This window comes from Hemiscyllium ocellatum, chromosome 21 (genome assembly GCF_020745735.1).
Source record: "Hemiscyllium ocellatum isolate sHemOce1 chromosome 21, sHemOce1.pat.X.cur, whole genome shotgun sequence".
Lineage (NCBI taxonomy): Eukaryota > Metazoa > Chordata > Chondrichthyes > Orectolobiformes > Hemiscylliidae > Hemiscyllium > Hemiscyllium ocellatum.
Genome location: NC_083421.1, coordinates 56,445,571 through 56,467,837, shown reverse-complemented (window position 1 = coordinate 56,467,837; position 22,267 = coordinate 56,445,571). Strand labels below are relative to the sequence as shown.

General features: G+C 47.3%; 1 protein-coding gene across 1 annotated transcript in view; it reads right to left on the bottom strand.

Moving 5' to 3' along the window:
- The window catches only part of LOC132825901 (ral guanine nucleotide dissociation stimulator-like), a 191,023-nt gene extending 170,761 nt beyond the window's left edge, over positions 1–20,262 (bottom strand). Inside the window, exon 1 of the mRNA XM_060841522.1 lies at positions 19,531–20,262. Within this exon, the coding sequence (XP_060697505.1) occupies positions 19,531–19,551 (21 nt within the window). The 5' untranslated portion in view covers positions 19,552–20,262. The remainder of the gene's footprint in view (positions 1–19,530) is intronic.
- Between the last annotated feature and the right edge of the window lie 2,005 nt (positions 20,263–22,267).

Genomic DNA, 22,267 nt, shown 5'->3' with positions numbered 1-22,267 from the left:
CGCCGAAGCGCAACCCACCTATACCCCTACATTTACCCCTTACCTAACACTACGGGCAATTTAGCACGGCCAATTCACCTGACCCGCACATCTTTGGATTGTGGGAGGAAACTGGAGCACCCGGAGGAAACCCACGCAGACACGGGGAGAACGTGCAAACTCCACACAGTCAGTCGCCTGAGGTGGGAAATGAACCTGGGTCTCTGGCGCTGTGAGGCAGCAGTGCTAACCACTGTGCCATTGTGCTGCCCACCAAATACATTCAATGTTTTGGCGTCAACTACCTCCTATGGTAATGAATTCTACTCTTTGTGTGAAGAAATGTCGCCTCATCTCTGTCCTAAATGGTCCACCTCGAATCCTCAGACTGTGATGTCTGGTTCTGGACGCATCCACCATCAGGAACATCCTCCCTGCATCTACCTGGTCTAGTCCTGTTGGAGTTTTATGAGTCTCTGTGAGATTCCCCCCTCATTTGTCTGAACTCCAGCGAAAACAATCCTAATCTAGTCAATCACTCCTCATTGGTCAGTCCTGCAACAAATTAAAAGACGTCTGACACAAAGAGTTGGCCATCATGACTTGCAAAGCAGCATGGGTAGGCTGTTGTCCACCATGACTTGCAAAGCAGCATGGGTAGGCTGTTGTTCTGAGGAGTGGATGCTGGAGATCAGAGCTGAAAATGTGTTGCTAATGAAGGGCTTTTGCCCGAAACGTCGAATTTCCTGTTCCTTAGATGCTGCCTGACCTGCTGCGCTTTAACCAGCAACACATTTTCAGCTCTGTTGTTCTGAGGAGACTCCCTTGTTCCACACCCCTCCTCACTGCCCAGAGAGAGGGAGCAGACGTTTCATAGCCACCTCGTTTCCCTAATGCCTGATATCCCTGCTCCAATGTCACCATGATCCCTGCTCCCCAACCACAAAACAAAACCACCCAGCTTTCTCAACATGACAGCGAGTGAGGTACCCGACGAGAATGGAAAATTCCACCCAGCGGCAAACTGAAGGGGTTGGGGGCGGGGGTGGAACACAAGTTCAGATTCCCAAACCATTCAGACAGCAGGAGGGAGTAACAAAACCCAAGGAGTTGAGGAACTGTACCCCTGGAAACGAATACGGTTTTGCCCCAACATACTACGTTTTGATTTCAACAAACCAAAGAAAGGTTTGGAGTTGCTTTGCCGTTGGTTGTGATTCATAAAGTTCCATCTCATGCCCCACTTTGGTCATGTGATCTTGGTTGGCACAGCAGCAAGATTTGTGGGATCTTGCCAGACTATTTGTCTCCCACAGTCACCACATGTACAAGTGAGTCATTGAGCCTGGAGCTGTGTTAGAGAGACATGTTTGAATGGGGAATAGGCAGAGGGATTGGCTACTCAACCCCCTGAGCCTGTGCATCCCAATCAGTTCGATCATGTGGATCAACTGCATTTGTCCATCTTTGTTCCCCAATTACTTCAGATAGTGACATAGGGCGGCACGGTGGCTCAGTGGTTAGCATTGCTGCCTCACACCACCAGGGACCCAGGTTCATTCCAGCCTCAGGTGACTGTCTGTGTGGAGTTTGCACATTCTCCCTGTGTCTGCGTGGGTTTCCTCCGGGTGCTCTGGTTTCCTCCCACAGTCCAAAAATGTGCAGGTTAGGTGAATTGCCCATAGGAAAATATACCCTTGGTGGTGGGGTCTGTTTGGAGGTGGCGGAAATGACGAAGGATGATATGATGTATCTGGAGGTTGGTGGGGTGGTAGGTGAGAACCAGTGGGGTTCTGTCCTGGTGGCGATTGGAGGGGCGGGGTTCAAGGGCAGAGGAGCGGGAAGTGGAGGAGATGCGGTGGAGAGCATTGTCAACATCGTCTGTGGGGAAATTGTGGTCTTTGAAGAAGGAGGTCATCTGGGTTGTTCGGTATTGGAATCGGTCCTCCTGGGAGCGGAGGCGAAGGAATTGGGAATATGGGATGGCGTTTTTACAGGGGGCAGGGTGGGAGGAGGTGTAATCTAGGTAGCTGTGGGAGTCGGTCAGTTTATAGTGAATGTCCGTGTTAAGTCGGTCGCCCAAGATATAAATGGATGGGAGGGAAATATTTCCCTGGTAGTGGGGTCTGTTTGGAGGTGGCGGAAATGACGAAGGATGATACGATGTATCTGGAGGTTGGTGGGGTGGTAGGTGAGGACCAGTGGGGTTCTGTCCTGGTGGCGATTGGAGGGGCGGGGTTCAAGGGCAGAGGAGAATTCCTGAAGAATGGCTTATGCCTGAAACGTCGATTCTCCTGCTCCTTGGATGCTGCCTGACCTGCTGCGCTTTTCCAGCAACACATTTTTCAGCTCTGATCTCCAGCATCTGCAGTCTTCACTTTCTCCTAAATTACCCATTGTGTTAGATGCATTAGTCAGAGGGAAATGGGTCTGGGTGGGTTACTCTTTGGAGGATCGGTGTGGATTGGTTGGGCCGAAGGGCCTGTTTCCACACTGTAGGTAATCTAATCATATTAATGATGGACGGTGGCAGAGAGCAAAAGGGAGATGCCCATTTATAGTGGAAGTATGGTTCCCAAGTCTAGTTGGCCATATTTCGGGAACCTTCATCAGGTGACTTCTTGTCTCCAATTACCCTGACCCCAATCTCCTCCCAATGGTTGTTGGAAATGTCTATCTTTGGATCGTCCCACCTTCCCATACGAATTGGAAGTTGAATAGACTCTTTGTCTATTGGACTTTCAGTCCCTGACCTTTTGCGTCCCCATCCTCAACATTTTTTTCTTCCAACATCCGAGTAAATTTTCTGCTTGGCCACTCTGCCCTGGACATTAGGTCCTTCCCTCCTGAAGACTCAAGGTTATTCCTCAAGGATTGGCAACATTAAATGGGAAATAATTGCACAGGGTTTAAATCCAGGACTGACTGGAAGACGAGAGCTTCAACGACACTCAAGGCTAAACCCAACACTATCCAGGGAAAAGCAGCCCACTTGATAGGTGCCACATTCATTACCTTCACACCCCGACCACTGACACTCAGTAGCAGCAGTGTGTACGATCTACCAGATGTACTGCTCAAAATCACCAAGGCTCATTAGACAGTACCTTTCAAACCCACAACCACTTCCATCCAGAATCCTTAAAGTATGGAAGCATGCCATTTGCCCCACCAACTTTCTGAATGTTCTATTGAGAATCTTTTTCCTCGGATGGCGATGGCTAGCTTTACATTGAGGGATGATAGATATAGAGTCATAGAGAGGACAGATGTCAGAGGTAGTGTCTTTACTCAGAGAGTAGTAGGGGCATGGAACACGCTGCCTGCAACAGTAGTAGACTCACCAACTTTAAGGGCATTTAAATGGTCATTGGATAAACATATGGATGAAAATGAAATAGTGTAGGTTAGATTGGTTCCACAGGTTGGCGCAACATCGAGTACACAAGGATCTGTATTACGCTGGAATATTTATGCATTGTGCATCTCATTCAGACCCAACCCTTACCCTAACACTGTAACCCTGCATTTCCTATGGCCAATCCCACCATCTTTGGATTGTGGGAGGAAACCCATGCAGACACGGGAAGAATGAGCAAACTCCACACATTCACTCAAGGCTGGACTTGAACCTGGGTCCTTGGCGCTGTGAGGCAGCAGTGCTAACTGCCGAGCTACGAGGCCACCCACAAGACAAGAAGGGCAAGGGCAGCAGATACTTGGGAACACCACCATCCACAAGTTCCCCTCCAAGCCATTCACCATCCACTTGGAAATATGGCGCCGTTCCTTCACTGTTGCTGGGTTAAAATCCTGGAACTCCCTCTGTAATGTCAGCATGGGTATCCCTACGTCACAAGGACTGCAGCGGTTCAAGAAGGCAGCTCACTACCACCCTTTCAAGGGGCAATTAGGGATGGGCAATAAATGTTGCCCCAGCCAGTGATGCACAAGCCCCAGGGGCAAATAATGATGAAGAAAAACACCTGAAAGTACAACTTCCAAGGAGTTAGCTCAAGAGACCAGGATTGGAGGAATATAGAGAGCTGGGGATGTGGGAGGGAGAGATGTTCTGAGGCTGGAGTGGAGTGACCAAGGCCCAGAGCTGAGCGTTTACCCACTGAGGGTGGACACAGCAGCACCAACCATGCTCAGGGACAATAGCGCAGTGAATCTGAGCTAATATGAGCAGTGTCAGTCCAGACACAACTGAGGCAATGACTCAGACGCCGTGACAGGCTGTGGATGGGCAGGATCTGAGTCATCTCCATTGCAAACTTATTTATTCAACTCGATAGAGCGGAGTTTTAAAAAAAAGTACACTGCGCACGTACTGAAATAATGGATAAAAAACAAACCATGCTGAACAAAGCTGAAGAAAAAAAAACACACACACAAAACAGATAGCATCAGGAACTTTTATCACCCAGACTTGATTTATTTTATACAACGGGACGTGTTGAGTCAGGAGGAAGGGTGAGAGGGATTGCAGTATGTCTGGAGGGTTGGGGGTGAGGGGATAGGGGGTGTTGGTTTGGAGCAGGAGTGGAGGGGAGGGGTGTGTTGGATTGGGGTGGAGGGGACGGGTCTGTTGGATTGGGATTGGAGTGGAGGGGAGGGGTGTATTGGATTGGGATTGGGGTGGAGGGGAGGGGTGTGTTGGATTGGGATTGGGGTGGAGGGGATGGGTGTGTTGGATTGGGATTGAGGTGGAGGGGAGGGGTGTGTTGGATTGGGATTGGGGTGGAGGGGAGGGGTGTGTTGGATTGGGGTGGGGATAGAGGGGAGGGTGTTGTTGAATGGGAGTTGTGATGGAGGGGAAGGGCTGTTGGATTGGGCTGGGGGTGAATGGGATGGCGGTGTTGGATTGTGGTGCAGGTGGAGGGAGGTATTAGGTTGGGGGTGTAGGGGATGGGTGTATTGGATTGGGGTGGGGCGGAGGGGAAGGGGGGGTGGGTTGGCGGATTGGGGGTGGAGATGGAGGGGAGAGGGGTAATAGGTTGAGGTGGGGTGGATGGGAGGGTTGTGTTGGATTGGGGAGGGGGGATGGAGGAGTGGGGGCATTGGGTTGACAGTGGGAGGGTAGAGGGAAGAGGGGTGGGGGTGGGGGGAGGGGTGTGTTGGATTGGGGTGAGGTTGGAGGGGAAGGATGTGTTGGATTAGGGTGGGGTGGAGAGGAGGGGGATGGTGGGTTGGGGTGGGGCTGTTGGGTTGGGGTTGAGGTGGAGAGGATTGGGTGTTGGGTTGCATGGGGGGAGGGTGTTCAGTTGGGATGGGGCTGGAGGGAAGAGGGTGTTTGTCCTTCAAGGTGCTAAGTTCAGGAGATGTACTGAAGGAGTCCTGAGGAGGGGTAGGGGTAGTAAGTCACATTGTGTCCAGTTAAAGTGCTACAGTATAAGCACAGTACCAACACAATACCAGTCCAGGACCAGTACAGGACCAGTACAGGTACAATGTCTAAAAAACCAGCTAGCCAAACATCCAGAAATGTTCAAGAACTGGACACAGTGCTACTGCTCCCAGAACAGCCTAAGAACATGGATATACAGCCCATCGTTTGGCTGATCCCAGAGCTTAGTATTAGGGACAGTACCTGAGTCCAGTGTTTAAGCTCTGCTTCCCAAGGCTACCGGAAGTGATCAGATCAGCCATCATCTCACTGAATGGTGGAGCAGACTCAATGGGCTGAATTGCCTACTTCGGCTCCTATGTCTTACGGTCTTACTTGGGACAGTGTACCTGTTGCTGAACAAAACACTCGACCCAGAATTCAGAGTAAGCTGCTAAACTCAACTGGACTCACCACACAAACACAGTGGCTACTAGAGCAGGTCAGAGGTGAGGAATACTGTGGTGAGTAACTCACCTCCTGACTCCCCAAGGCCTATTCACCATCTACAAGGCACAAGTCAGGAGTGTGATGGAATGCTCCCCACTTCCCTGGATGGGGGCAGCTCCAACAACACTCAAGAAGCTTGACACCATCCAGTATAAAGCAGCCCACTTAATTGACACCCCACCCACAAACATCCACACCCTCCACCACTGATGCTCAGTAGGAGCAGTGTGTACCATCTACAAGATGCACTGCAGAAATTCATCAAAGATCCTCAGACAGCACCTTCCAAACCCACGACCACTTCCATCTAGAAGGACAAGGGCAGCAGAAACATGGGAACACCACCCCTGCAAGTTCCCCTTCAAGCCACTCATAATTCTGACTTGGAATATATCGCCATTCCTTCACTGTCGCTGGGTCAAAATCCTGGAATTCCCTTCCTGAGGGCAGTGTGGGTCAACCCACAGCAGGTGGACTGCAGCGGTTCAAGAAGGCAACTCACCCCCACCTTCTCAAAGGGGCAACTAGGGACAGGTAATAAAAGCTGGCTGCCCAGTGATGCCTACAAACGAATAAATTTTTAAAGTGTGCGCATTAAACTGAGCCACTCAACTCGAGTGGCACCAGAACCTGATTAGACCTGGAGCCCCTCGGCACAGGGTGAAGAGGCAGCAACACTAAGGGGGCCAACTAATTATCGAGAGTGTGGTGCTGGAAAAGCACAGCCAGTCAGGCAGCATCCGAGCAGCAGGAGAAAGGACGTTTCGGGCAATTAACTGGCCTCTGCGCTCCAATGTTGGAGTTTGCTTGATCTGCAATGGCGCAATTTAGAAAAGGATTGGCATTTCTATAGCACCTTTCACAACCACAGGATATCCCTTTCCAGACAGCAAACTATTTTAAAAATGCAATCATTTTTATAAGTGAAGAATTGTGACACCAATTAGCACCCAACAAGCTTTCACAAACCGCAGTATGATCGTGACCAAACAGCTTTAGGGGCGTCAGTTGAGAAATAAATATTGGACAACATTTAATCATTAAATGTACGGGTTGTGTTTTTTTAAAAAAAACCCAATAAGGTGGAAAGTATAAAAATAAGTCACTTGAAGGCAAGGACCCCTCACACTGAACCGTGACAAATCAGTAATTTCAGACACAATCTCACATCGAACTCCATGGCTTCCTTCATCTCTCCTGTCAGTCAGAGCTCAGGGTGATGGACACTCCAGCATTTGGACATGATAAAGGTTGCGACTCCACTGATTTCATTAGTTTGGTTCATTTTTCCCTCACAACCTGCAATGAACCTGTTCCGAATGGGCCTGTTCATCAGGGAAACAGCTTTACAGTTTCACTTCCTGAAGGGAATGAAGGATCACCATGGAAACCATCCCCTTTTGCATCGTGCCCAAGTCGAACCTTGAATCCCAACCATGAGACATTAAAATACATCCAGAGGTTGGTCTAAAGTGGGAGGTTGGCTGTTAATGTTTGGAGATTAGCATTCTCTCCAATTGACGTAAAGTAGTAACAGGATACCGGATTACTGAGCATTAATTAGCCAGCTCCCACGTGAGCAACATTCTATTGGTACACCTCAGAGTCAGCTCTAAACCCTTACAACACAAGATTACTGCAAATACAATTAAAAGCTAAAAACTCCTGGGTTACTGTTCCAGGCTGAGATGATTCCTATCTTTGATAAATTAACATTTGACAGTCAAAAAGCTCCTCAGTGCATTAAAAGTTTAGCTTGCCATTTGGCACAACAAGGTAGACAAGCAGGAGGCTGGAAGAACACAGCAAGGCAGGCGTCATCAGGTGGTGGAGAAGTCGGCATTTCAGAACATAAGAACATGAGAACGAGGAGCAGGAGGAGGCCGTCTGGCCCCTCAAGCCTGCTCTGCCATTCAAGACCATGGCTGAGCTTTTCATAGACGATGAAAATGTGTTGCTGGAAAAGCGCAGCAGGTCAGGCAGCATCCAAAGAGCAGGAGAATCGACGTTTCGGGCATAAGCCCTTCTTCAGGCATAAGTCCTCACTTTCTCCTCTGATCCTTTCATAGACTCAGCTCCACTTACCCACCCTCTCACCATATCCCTTAATTCCTTTATTGTTCCAAGAAAAATCTAGCCTAGCTTTAAAAACGTTTACTGAAGTAGCGTCAACTCCTTCACTGGACAGGGAATTCCACAGGTTCACAACCCTCTGGGTGAAGAAGTTCCTTCTCAACTCAGTCCTAAAACTGCTGCTTCTAAACTTGAGGCTATGCCGTCTTGTCCTAGTCTCAGCTGCCAGTGAAAACATCCTCTCTACTACTATCTTATCTATTCTCTTCATAGTTTTATCAGTTTCTCCCCTCGTTCTTCAAAATTTCAATGAATATAATGCCAATCTACTCAATCTCTCCTAGTAAGCCAACCCCTTCAACTCCAGAATCAACCTGGTGACCCTCCTCTGCACCCCCTCCAGTGCCAGTACATCCTCTCTCAAGTAAGGAGAGCAAAACTGTACACAGTACTCCAGGTGTGGTCTCACCAGCACTGTGTACTGCTGTAACATAACCTCTCTGTTTTTAAATCCAATCCCTTTAGCAATGATGGACAAAATTCCATTTGCCTCCTTAATTACCTGTTGTACCTGCAGACCAACCCTCTGCGATTCTTGCACAAGGACACTCAAGTCCCCCTGTATAGCAGCATGCTGCAACTTTTTACCATTCAAATAATAATTCTTTTTACTGCTATTCCTACCAAAATGGATGACTTCACATTTATCTACATTGTATTCCATCTGCCAGGCCTTTGCTCACTCAAACTATCTATGTTCCTCTGTGAAGTTTCACAGTCCTGTGCACACTCATCTTAGTGCCATCTGCAAACGTTGACACACTACACGTGGTCCCCAACCCCAATTCATCAATATAATTGTGAATAAATTGTTTTGACATATTAATCTTCTTCAGGACTGCAGATTATTTTGTCTCTAATTTGGAACAACAAAACTCTTTAAGACCCATCTCAACTTGGTGTCACCTAGTTCTCCTTTGCAGCAACTTGGGATGGTCCACCACATTAACAGTGCTGTCTGAATGGGAATTATTATTGTTAAGTGTAGGGTTACAGCTCACTCGATCACAGCCCTGTTTAACTTTGAAAACTTTCTACAGTGGTTGCATCAATATCCATCATTGAAGTAGGGGTTTGGCAAAACAATAACAATTTGAAGTCCAGTCACAGAATGAATGAGTTGAATCAGAATTCATTTTAACTAGGATGTGCATCTCTGCCAGGGTCTGAATCTGTACAGAAGTTAAACTAAATTTGATCTCACTTGCACAGGAAGAGCAAGAGGCCTGGGGAACTTATAGAACGGTTATGAGGCAGCTGCTAAGGGCTCTGAGGAAGCAATGGTAGTGTCCCTGACTCTGAGTCAGAAGGCTTAGTTACAAGTCATACCCACTCCAGAGATGTGTTATAAAATGTCTAGAGAGGATGATTAGAAAGATCTGGTTTTTGGTAGCCATGTCTTACATGAAGAGCTGAACCCTACAACAAGCAGACTCCAATAACAGGGATCGGATCCCCAATCATTGCTACTTCATCAAACTGGACACTGCAACCAGTTCAAACCTTTCAACTGAGGAGTGGTCAACAAACCAATCTTTACAGTGTAGAAGCAGGCCATTTGGCCCATTAAGTCCACACCAACCCTGTAAAGAGCATCTCACCCAGACTCACCACCTCAATCCTGCTTTTCCCATGGCCAACCCACCTAACCTGCACACCTTTGGACTGTGTGAGGAAACTGGAGCACCTGGAGCAAACCCACGCAGACATGGGAGAACGTGCCAACACCACACAGACAGTCGCCCAAGGCAGGAATCGAACCCAGCACTGGAAAGTAGCAGCACCAACTACTGAGCCACCGTGCCGCCCTAATCTACTGGGACTTGCAAGGGACAAATGATTATGACACAGTTAATAGTTTGGCTGATGAGGCACAGAGAGAAAAGCAAAGACACAGCATTTCTAACTCAGGGTAATGATCATGCAAATCGCTTTCTCCTCCGATTTCTTGCTGTCATTATGATTGTTCCCCGATGGAATTTCAACAAATATCCAGCTCGCTCAGTCGGAACTGTCCTGGCACAGAGGCTCCACTCCGTGCCTCAGTATTGAAGTCCCCTGCAGCAAGGGATGCAGAACCACAGAAACACTGCGGCACTGACAGGGTTTAGATCAGAGTGGTGCAGGAAAAGCACAGCAGGTCAGGCAGCATCCGAGGAGCAGGAAAATCAACGTCTCGGGCAAAAGCCTTTCATCAGGACAAAGGCCATTCAGCCCACCATGAATAAACTAGCCACTCTAATGCCACTTTCCAGCACTTGATCTATAGCCTTGTAGGTTTCGGTGGTACAGGGGCAGATGAAATTTATTTTCTGATTCACATCAAGCACCAAACTGGGTAGCAAATTCCGAACATCTACCACTTCTGGAGTTAAAATGTCCCATCTAATTCTCTATCAATCACCTTCAATCTGTTTCCCCTGGTAACTGAATTATCTGCTATGGAAACAGGTCTTCCCTCCTCACTCTAACATAGCCCCTCATGAGTTTAGACACATCATTTAAATCACCCCTCAGCCTCCTCTATTCTAAGGAAAACAACTTTCCAATCTGCCTTCACGATTGCAATTTTCAGTCCTTGTCAACAATGCTGTAATTTCCTCTGTACTCTCTCTAGAGCAATTATGTCTTTCCTGTAATGTGGTCAGCACTGTACACATAACTCCAGCTGTGGCCTAAGCATTATCTTGTATAGTTCCTGCATACATCCTGATTCTTGGAATCAGTCTGTCACCAATTAAGAAAAGCATCCCCTATATCTTCTTTACCTTCTTATCTACCTGTCCTGTCACCTTCAGGGACCCGTAGACATACAGTCATAGAGTCACAGAGATCTACAGTATGCTAACAGACCCTTCGGTCTAACCCGTCCATGCCGACCAGATATCCCAACCCAATCTAGTCCCACCTGCCAGCACCCAGCCCATATCCCTCTAAACCCTTCCTATTCATATACCCATCCAAATGCCTCTTAAATGTTGCAATTGTACCAGCCTCCACCACATCCTCTGGCAGCCCATTCCATACACGTACCACCCTCTGCGTGAAAAAGCTGCTCCTTAGGTCTCTTTTATATCTTTCCCCTCTCACCCTAAACCTATGCCTTCTAGTTCTGGACTCCCCGACCACAGGGAAAAGACTTTGCCTATTTACCCTACCCTTTCTATGGATCTCTAAGCTTCCGCAAATAATCACTTCGTTGAGATTGCCATACACTCTATTTTTCTGCTTTATCTTACCTTGTACTCTTCTGGATAACCCTGGACTCAGAACTCCCATCTTTCGTCTTTGCAGGAACACTGTGCCAGTACAATCTCGCTTTTGCATTCTTCCTATTGAATTGTCACTGACTTCCCTTCCAGAAGCTACACCCAGTTCGCCTTTGCCCAGATCACCTCTCAGCTTTGTGAAGTTTGTCTTTCTCCAATTCAGAACTTTTATTCCTGGTCCATTCCCTTCCACAATAAATCTAACTATATTCTCAGAAGTCACACAACACCAGGTTACAATCCAACAGGTTTATTTGAAATCATAAATTTTCAGTATGACTTTGTCCCTTCACCTGACAAGGAGCACTGCTTTGGAAGCTTGTTGATTTCAAATCAACCTGCTGGACGATAACCTGGTGTCATGTGACTTCTGACCTCGTCCAACACTGGCACCTTCATGACATAACGTTATGATCATTATTTCCAACCGGTCACTCACTGCCACTTCATCCACCTGCCCAGATTAATTTCCTCAAACCAAATCTAAAATTGTACATAATCTCCTTGGGATAGCTAGATGATGGCTATAAACTCTCTCCTGAATGCAATTCAAGAACTTGGTGTCCTTATGTCTTTCACACTGTACATTATCCAGTTGGGTACCTGGGTAGTTGAAGTGCAATTTTGTTCGTGATTTCAAATATACCTGTTGGACTATAACTTGGTGTTGCGTGACTTTTGATAATATAGTTAGATTTGGTTAAATGACTAGATATCTAATCCTGTTCCAATTTGCTGACCTCAGCATTGGAGGCAGGCATGGGAGAGGGGGAAAGGAAGGATGAGATCGAAACATTGAAAACACGAGTGGGAATAGGCCATTTGGCCCTTTGAGCCTGTTGCCCCATTCTATATGATCATGGCTGATCTTCCAGTTCAGTGCTCTGTTTCCAGTCTCTCCCCGTACCCTTTGATCCCTTTAGCCCTAAGAACTGTATCAAACTCCTTCTTACAAACATTCAAAGTTTCGGCTTCAACCGTTTTCTGGGGCAGAGAATTCCACAGACTCGCCACACTCTGGGGGAAGACATTTCCCCTCAACTGGGTCCTAAATGACCTACCCCAGACTGTGACCCCTGGTTCTGGTTCAGGGACATCCTTCCAGTGTTTACTGCGTCTAGTCCAGTTAGAATTTTACACGCTTCTATGAGATCCCCACATTCTTCTAAACTCCAGTGAACATAATCCTAACCCATCCATCCATCAGTCCTACCAACCCAGGAAGCAGTTTTGTAAACTTTGGTTGCAATCCCCCCCCTCTGCACGTACACCCCTTTCTGTCAGAACATCCTTTCTCAGACAACAAAGTGGGGCTTTAAGCCTCCACATTGCTGTACTAGATGCCAGATAGAAGGCACATACCCAGTGACCACTGGTATAGCCTAGTAGCCCAGACATCGGGGAAAACTAGTTTGGAGATCAGGAACTGCCATTGTCCAGAGAGTGGACTCTGGCTGTGGGACAGTGGTCCCGAAGTGAATCAGGGTCTGCAGGAGAGGAAAAGGAGAAAATAAAATAGCATATGAGCATCTGGTTCATAAGCAAAAAACTGAGATGTTGGGCTCATTCCAAAATTTCCCACATCTGGCATTCTTACAACGTTGGAATATATCACAATTAACCTCAAGCAAGACAAGATTAGCTGTTGAATTACATTTAGTTTCCATGATTTCTTGTAAACACAAGCAGCCATTTGTTGGATTGAAATAAATTTCCTAAATTCGAGAAATATGACTCAACAAGAGACAAGGCCACAGCCGCCAGAGAGACCACCTAGTCAGCACACAGCCAATAAACTCCAACCACCCCCGCTCGCTCTCTCTCTCTCTCTCTCTCTCTCCACACACACACCCTCATTCCCAGTTCAAATAAACTTGGACAGACAGGGATCTTAGCTCAAAAACAACACTAAAGAACTGTGAAGGGTGGAAACCAGAATCAAAAAAAAAATTGATGAAGAAATTCTGCTCTCTCTCTACAGATGCTGCCAGATCTGCTGAGTTTTCCCAGCAATTTCTGTATTGGTTAGGGACTGTGGCTCAATTGGGATGGGCCTGCAGCCAATTTGTCACAAGTAGCTGTTAAAAATGTTCACGGAAGTGAACTTTAGGGTTAGAGTCACCACCACAGGCAGAGATGGTCAAGTGCTGTGGGAAGGAGATCAATTGTTGAGCTGATGAGGGCAACTTAGGTAGAGAGGATGGTTAGGCAGCGTGAGAATGGGTGAAATTTGAGTCTGTGATATTGTGCATTATTTATCTGTTACGAATGAGTGGGAATCCAGAAAAATCTAACGCAAGTAGAAAACAACACTCCAGAGGGGACAAAAACAAAACTTGCTGGAAAAGCTCAGCAGGTCAGGCAGCATCTGTGGAAAGAAATCAGAGTTAACGATTCAGGTCAAGTGACCCTTCCTCAGAACTGATGGTGACTAGGAAAATGTCAAGAGAAGCCTGGACAGTGAAAAGAATACAGTCAAGCCTTGATTTTGTTTCTAGATACTGTCCCTATCAACCAGTTTAGAAATATCATTAAACATTTTTTAAGCTTGTAGGACCTGAACTTGCTCCTCCCAGTTTGGAGGTAAGGACAATATCATGAGAGCCCTATGTCTTTTGCTGTGCACGTAGACAACGTACTGATGCTACAACACACCTCTGGAGCACGTGGATCTTGAACCCAGGTTTCCTAGCTCCAAAATATGGACTCTACCACAGCACCATCGGAAACCTGAGCTCTCCACTTTGTGTCTTTTTAGAAGTATTTTTTAAATACCCAGCAATGCTAAAGCACACAATCAAACACCTCCCCCTTCCACCAAGTCACCTCTGACTATTTTCATCTATTATCCACCATTTCTTAAAAAAAGGAGCAACACAGTGGCTCAGTGGTTAGCACTACTACCTCACGGCACCAGGGTACTGGGTTTGATTCCTACCTCAGGTAGCAGTCTGTGTGGGTTTCCTCCGGGTGCTCCGTTTCCTCCCATAATCCAAAGATGTGCAGGTCAGGTGAATTGGCCTTGCTAAATTGCCCACAGTGTTAAGTGCATTAGTCAGGGGTAAGTATGGGTCCAGGTGGGTTACTCTTTGGAGGGTCAGTGTGGACTTGTTGGGCTGAAGAGCCTGTTTCCATGCTGTAGGGAATCTAATCTAATCAAAAACCTCTCCCAAACTCGAGGGAACCAAAACCGTGTACATGGGCTGGGAACATTGCTGACTAGGCCACCATCTAACCCATTTATGTCCATCCCAGAAGGCAGGTATGTCAATCACTGGGAGGTACTGGAAAAGCACAGAGGTCAGGCAGCATCCGAGGAGCAGGAAAATTAACGTTTTGGGTTGGAGCCCTTCACCAGCCCTTCCTGATGAAGCGCTCTGGCCTGAAACGTCGATTTTCCTGCTCCTCAGACGCAGCCTGACCTGCTGTGCTTTTCCAGCAACAACCTCTCAACTCTGATCTCCAGCAGCTGCAAACCTCACTGTCTCCACAGGGAGGTGCTGGCCTCATGGAGTTAATGTTGGGCTGTTAATCCAGAGACCCAAGTAATGTTCTGGGGTCCTGGGCTGGAATCCCACCACGGCAGATGGTGGAATTTGAATTCATTAAATGATTTTCGGGAAAAGCCCATCACTAATATCCTTTAGGGTAGGGAATGGCCATTCAGCCCCACAGCCATGTGGTTGACTCTTAACTGTCCACTGGGCAACAAATGCTGGCTCATTCCGTGAATGAATGCTGTGGGTCTGGAGTCACACATAGGCCAAACCGGGTAAGGGGCCCTATCCTCAGCTAACGGACATTTCTGAACCAGATAAGCTTTTCCGACTAGCGGCAACGGTTTCATGGTCATCATTGGACTTTCCAGATTTTTCTTGAATTCAGATTCCACCATCTTCCGGGATGGGATTTGAACTTAAGTCACCGGAACTTTACCAGGATGGGGGTCTCTGGATAATAACATCAGGTCATCACATCCCTAACGGGGTGACCTCTGAAAGCCCTTTGCCTCCGAAGCTCTGATGGCTGCAATATCCACCCCACGAGGAGCGAAAAAATATCTTACCATCCCATGGGACTGAAAGCAGACCTCAGTGCCGGCCTCTGTTTAGCCAGTTACCTCTAGCAACACAGGACGCCAGTGTTGGGAGCCATGATAGGACGAGAGACACATCCAGATCAGCCTATCAGCTCTTAAAAAGCTGACAGGTGGGCAATCAGGTGGGGTTGGGTTAACTCAGTGGTGAGGTTGCCGTATTAGTTGCCACCTATCACACTTGTGCCCTCAACTCCCCACACCTAAAAAAAAATGACAACACCATGCTCTACATTCTTGGTCATCAGTCAAAACATCTTTCCCCCTTCACCCATCTCCCAATACTTCCATGATCAATAGAGTGCTCCACTGCAATAACAAACAATATTTTTTGACCACCCTTCTCACCCAGGCAGAAACATCCAGGAGACTAATCCATAATCCCTCAAGAGTCCAGGACAATCCTGGACAGTTAGTCACACGGCAAGGAGCATCAAGTGGGCAGCACGGTGGCACAGCGGTTAGCACTGCTGCCTCACAGCGCCAGAGAACCGGGTTCAATTCCCGCCTCAGGCAACTGGCTGTGTGGAGTTTGCACATTCTCCCCGTGTCTGCGTGGGTTTCCTCCGGGTGCTCCGGTTTCCTCCCACAGTCCAAAAATGTGCAGGTTAGGTGAATTGGCCATGGTAAATTGCCCGTAGTGTTAGGTGAAGGGGTAAATGTAGGGGAATGGGTCTGGGTGGGTTATGCTTTGGTGGGTCGGTGTGGACTTGTTGGGCCAAAGGGCCTGTTTCCACACTGTAAGTAATCTAATCTAATCTCACTGTGAACTGCCAGGCTGTACTAATATTAAGTCATGAGCTGTTGGTAACGCACACGGGAACTACCCTTGTCCCTCTCTAGGCTGAAGCTCTCGTGTGTTATGGAGGGAGTGCTGCACTGTCAGAGGTCCCATCTTTCAGCTGAGATGATACCCTGCAAACCGACTGCCAGATTGCAAACTTACATTTCAAAAATATGCAACTTGTGCATCCTGAGGCTGTGAGAGGTGCTATACAAATGTACATCCTGCTCTATAATAGTGAAAGGACTGAGGGTTGTTCATGGAGCAGAGTTGAAGAAGCTTCACCAGAAGGTCTCTGACTGCACTGCATCCACCGAGAATTAAACCATTCCAAACCCATCGCACGCAACGTCCCTTACCTCCAAAAGCAAAGGACCACATCAAACAGTAAAAAAATCTCAGCTGTTAGGAATCTATAACAATGACAGCCTAATCACAGAAGTCGTGCTCACAAAACAATATCACATGCTCCCATTTTTCACCACAGCAAACAGTAATTTATTGACAGTCTCAGTGAGATCCATCAACTTAACAGCGCACAGATCATGTCTGACAAGATGTAGTTAAGGTGAAGAGTCATGTTCTATAAGGTGCAGCCAAAGGACATGCTCTGTGCCTGGCTCCGTTCCTAACTGAGTGAGGCCACGTCCACTGAAGCAGCAGTGAGTGCAGAGAGACCATGTATTAAAGCGCCCGCTGCCAAGGTACAGCGTCTGTGTGTGCAGGTCCTTACACGTGACTGCGCCTGGCACATGGCAGCTGCACATTACCAATAACATTACAACTTAGTTTCTTCCAGAATTTATTCCAAAGCCCCCTGTTCTGGCAGAAGAATTCGGTCGGGGGGATTGCTGGTGGAAAACTGAGTGGTTTGTGGAAGTTGTAGTCTTCAATGAAGTCTACACCAAAGAGGTTTCACACTGAGGCCACTCCTGGAGTAGTGTGTGCAGTTTTGCTCTCCTTAGATTACTTACAGTGTGAAAACAGGCCCTTCGGCCCAACAAGTCCACACCGACCCGCCACCCACCCCCCTACATTTACCCCTTACCTAACACTAAGGGCAATTTAGCATGGCCAATTCACCTGACCCGCACATCTTTGGACTGTGGGAGGAAACCGGAGCAAACCCACGCAGACACGGGGAGAACGTGCAAACTCCACACAGTCAGTCGCCTGAGTCGGGAATTGAACCCGGGTCTCAGGCGCTGTGAGGCAGCAGTGCTAACCACTGTGCCACCGTGCCATCCTTACTTGAGAGAGGATATACTGGCACTGGAGGGGGTGCAGAGGGGGTTCACCAGGTTGATTCTGGAGTTGAGGGGGTTGGCTTATGAGGGGAGACTGAGTAGACTGGGATCATATTCATTGGAATTCAAAGAATGAGGGGGGGGATTTTATAGAAACTGATAAAATTATGAAGGGAGTAGGTAAGATAGATGTAGAGAGGGATGTTTCCACTGGCAGGTGAAACTAGGGCAAGAGGGCAAGGCCTCAAAATTAGAGGGAGCTGATTTAGGACTAAATTGAGAAGGAATTTCTTCACCCAAAGGGTTGTTAATGTATGGAATTCCCTGCCCAGTGAAGTAGTTCAGGCTTCTTCAGTAAATGTTTTTAAAGCAAAGATAGATAATTTTTTGACCAGTAAAGGAATTAAGAGATACGGTGAGAGGGAGGGTAAGTGGATCTGAGTCCATGAAAAGATCAGCCATGATCTTATTGAATGTCAGATGGGGCCACATGGTCTACTCCTGCTCTTAGTTCCTAGGTTCTTCTAGAGCATGATTTCAGCGCATGTGTGGTGGTAGTAATCAGCGACCTGTCCGACCACATTGATGAAAAGGACAAGCATCACAGAATGATGCAGCAATCAGGATGGTCATTCAGCCCATCTGGTCTACACTAGAAACTGCAGTGCATTTGTGCCTCAGGAAATCTGAAAGTATTTTTACATCCACGGGAACCCGCCCCTGGAAGTGTGGCTCCTGTTCTATGCTCATCCATTGCCATTGGTGCTCCAAGATTGTGGGGACTTCATATCCTCCTGCTCACAGAGCCAGCGATACAACAAGGAAACTCCTATAATTCCTGCAGTGAGGCTGAGAATAGTCAAGTTAACCCCTGTAATAATTAGGGCCAGCAGTGGGATGATGTCAATTTATAGGCGTCCCTTCCAGAGAATGGGCAGGAGGTGGAACTCAACAGGGAATGGTTGAAGTGAATAGTAGAGATCTATCTAACAGGAATCTGGACAAACAGATGAGAGAGAAGGAAATACAGGCTTATAATGTAAGATTTAGTTGAAGAAAAATGGCAGGAGACCTAAATGGAGCATGAATGCTAGTATTGTCCAATTGGGCTGAATGGCCTCTTTTCTGTCATATTTATCGCGTGAATTCCTATGCTGACTGCACACACAAAGCAGAGCTGCCTGGAGTGAAGCAAGGAACCAAAAAAACTCCATTAGCTACTGGGGCTGTTCAATGACCTACATCAGGTTGAAATATCCCCAGGGTTGACTTAAACAATAGTGGTCAGACCTGTCTTGGTAGATTACAGTGAGGCAGCTTGAGTGAAGAGTCCGTAAACAATCTTACATCCAGCACAGGAAAGGCTTCCACACTACAGGAGGACTCTGCTGCTTTGTGTACAGATTATCACTGGTTGACAAAGTTGGAACTAATTGCAATCAGGGTTTCTGGGGGAGGGGGAGAAGGGTTCAGGGGTATTTGCACTTGACAATATATAATGTTGCCCAGTGTGAACCCCCTACAAAACAGTCTACAATGAACCCTTGAAGTTTGATGTAGGACAGTATAGTAAACACAAGTTAACACTTTATTAGCCCTTTGCTTTCTGATCATTGCAATCAGCAGGGTATTATTCCAAAGGTGTGACCTTACAGGCAACCAGGGGAGGTTCCATCTGCAGATGCAGACGTGCCCCTGAGATTAAAGGTTCCCACTTGACGCCTTTTCAAATGAAACCATCCCAATTGTACAAACAAGCATTACGTCATTCAAAGCCTGGGCGTCTTTGACGGGGGGAGTTGGGCGACGCTGAGAAACAAACACTGAAGATTGTTTATTCTCTCTCTTCCTCATGCACGACACCAACTGAAGCTGAAACCCGCGGCGGGCGGGTTTGCTCTCCAATAACATCTCGAGAGAAGAAAAAAGGAGAGTCATCCAATCCCATCTAAGGCAATCCTGAACAGGTATGCACCTCAGATTTCAATTTCTAAATCAATGCAATCCTTCCCACCAACCCCCCCCCAAAAAAGAACCACACACAGTATGGAAAATACAACATGATTGACCACTCTGAGTTGAGATTGTAATGGGTGTTTAGCACCATCTTCAAACACAACACGATCATCAGAAGTATTGCAGCTGGAGGTCACATTTCCAGCCTGTGGATGGGGATCACATACCTGAGAACTCCACCTCATCATCTCCAAACATAGTCTCTCCAATGTGCTCAGTGGAACCACTCCGTCTCCCCAAACACTGTGTGGGTCAGCCAAGCCGGGCTCTGCTCTCTGGAGGGTCACTGGGTGAGAGGGGGCGATGGCTGGGTTTCACAAGCTCTTAGCCCAGCGCGCCTTCTTTCACATTCTCCACTCCAGCTGCAAAAGTCTCTTATCCCAGCAGTGAATACACCATTGCATATAAAACTGTTATGATAGACAGGTCAGCAAACGCCAATCCTTTTTTAAAAAAAACGAAATGCAAAAAAAAAGCTCTTTATAAAGGGAAGCAAAATCCAGCGCTGGAGTTTGCCAACTGGAGGGAGAGTGGTGTTAAAAATAAAGCCCAGTCTTTAAATGGGAACAATTATACAAATCATTCCACCAAAAAGAATAAACAGCAATCCGGAGAGGCTGCAGAAAATTAACTTCATTCGAGCACAGACTCTAAATGAACGATGATCTCCCGTTTGGAAAGCGAGTGAAGATTGTCTAGAGGGGAACTATGTCCTTGCTGTCTCTCGCTCAGGTTTGTTTGTGAGGATCAGGTAAACCCAGTGTTGAACGCTGCCGTTGTGAATCCAACAATATCCACGTTCCCAAACCTCTACAGCCTTCGCATTCCGATTAAAAGCACACCGGATTCCATCTCCTTCTTCCTCCTACTCCTCAAAAGCATTAAATAATCTCTCCTCTCCTCCAATCTCCCCCCAAACACTGTCATACGCGCATCGTCAGCGTCACTCTGTATCACCGCCCCCTCTTTCGGAGCAGGGGGTGACTGGTAGCGCTTGTGTTCATCACCAGCAGCCCTCAATCTCACCCTGTGCTTCCACAGGCAAAACATTCGAGTCGATAACATTCTCCTAGTTGTCTTGCCACTGATGGTATTAATAGATGCCACTGCCCCTGACCCTCTCACATCAATTAGAATGAGACATTAATGCATTTAGATCAAGGTCATTGCGCATGGCAGTAAGAATGCCTCATACTGAGTTCTGATTTCAGATTATTTTTTTAAAATTAACTTGTTCAGACATGATATGAAGTGTCAGTAACTAGGAGGGACCAAGGCAGGAGCTTTAGAGAGGAGTTGACAAATGCTTTCTCCCCCAGATGGTGATGGGGATTCCAAATGCACTCCCTGGGAGGCTAACTGAGCTGGGAAACCTTCCAAAAATATTTAGATGAGCACTTGATGTTCAAAGCCAAATGCTGGAAAGTGGGATTAGTGTTGATTTAACACGGTTTTGGTGTGGCCTCCTCTGTATTGGTTGGTAAGTCTAGGAGCAGGCAGGGCTTGAGTACAGAGCTTCTAGCCCGGAGTTAGGGACACTACCTTCACACCAAGTGTATGTTCCTGTGTACATATAGGAACACAAGAAATAGCAGCAGGCCATTCAGCCCATCAATTCCGAGGAACTGCAGCTGACCATCCAACTCCATGACATTTCCATCCCCCCACCATTTTTTTAAATGTGGCGAGTCTCCAGAAATAATATTGATCTCTGTCTTGCATTTGCTTCCTGGCTGAATCTCTGGGGCAGGGCACTCCAAAGATTCACTCACTGTCTTCTTCTCTCAGTCTTAACATGAGCGTTTGGGTAGTTCATTCTCTCGTCTGAGTGTTCAACCTTTGCTGCCAACCCTGCCACTCAGGAACTGGGGCCCTGGTGCCAGTCACTGTTTACTGGGTACAGGCAGGTAGTGAGTGACACGAGCCATTGAGCGTCAGAGGGAGGACGGTGATACTGGCTCTTGCTTACTACTGCAGTCTTGTCCATCCTGTGCGGTACAGCTCGGAACCGCATGGGACAGGCTGCATATCATTCCTGAAGAAGGGCTTATGCCCGAAACGTCGAATCTCCTGCTCCTTGGATGCTGCCTGACCTGCTGCGCTTTTCCAGCAACACATTTTCAGCTCTGATCTCCAGCATCTGCACTTTCTCCTCCAGGCTGCCTATCAGACATGATATGAAGAGTCAGTAACTAGGAGGGACCAAGGCAGGAGCTTTAGAGAGGAGTTGACAAATGCTTTCTCCCTCCCCCTAGAGCGAAGGTAGTGTCCCTAACTCCAGGCTAGAAGCTCTGTACTCAAGCCCTGCCTGCTCCTAGACTTACCAACCAATACAGAGGAGGCCACACCAAAACTGTGTTAAATCAACACTAATCCCACTTTCCAGCATTGGCTTTGAACGTCATGACATTTCAAATGCTCATCTAAATATTTTTGAAAGGGTGATTTGCATTTCTAGATGTGTGTTAGACACTGAACAGGCATCTGATCCCAGGATTGATATGACTGTGTGAACCTCAATTATGAGTGTGTGCTTAGTGACAAACTCAGCAACAGCATGTGATTCCCTTTGAACCCTGTAAATGGATGATTTTCCAACAAATGGCAGCGTATGCTTGGTGGCTATACATTCCTGTGGTGTATTTGCATGTGCAATGTGTAAGGTGTTTGCTGCACATCTGGTTAAAACAGTGTCCCATAGCCACAGCTGCAGGGGACCTGGCAAGACAGGACTGTTCTGGATGGGGTTCACATGTGAATGGTTTTAATGATCCCTCACTGTGGTAGTCATCAGAACTTTGGATCAAAGAGACATTGATGGTGAAAGCTAACCTCAACTCCAAAGCACAAGTGCAGACTGAGGAACAGAGTGTCTGGGATCTCAAACCCAGCACCAAGTATGTG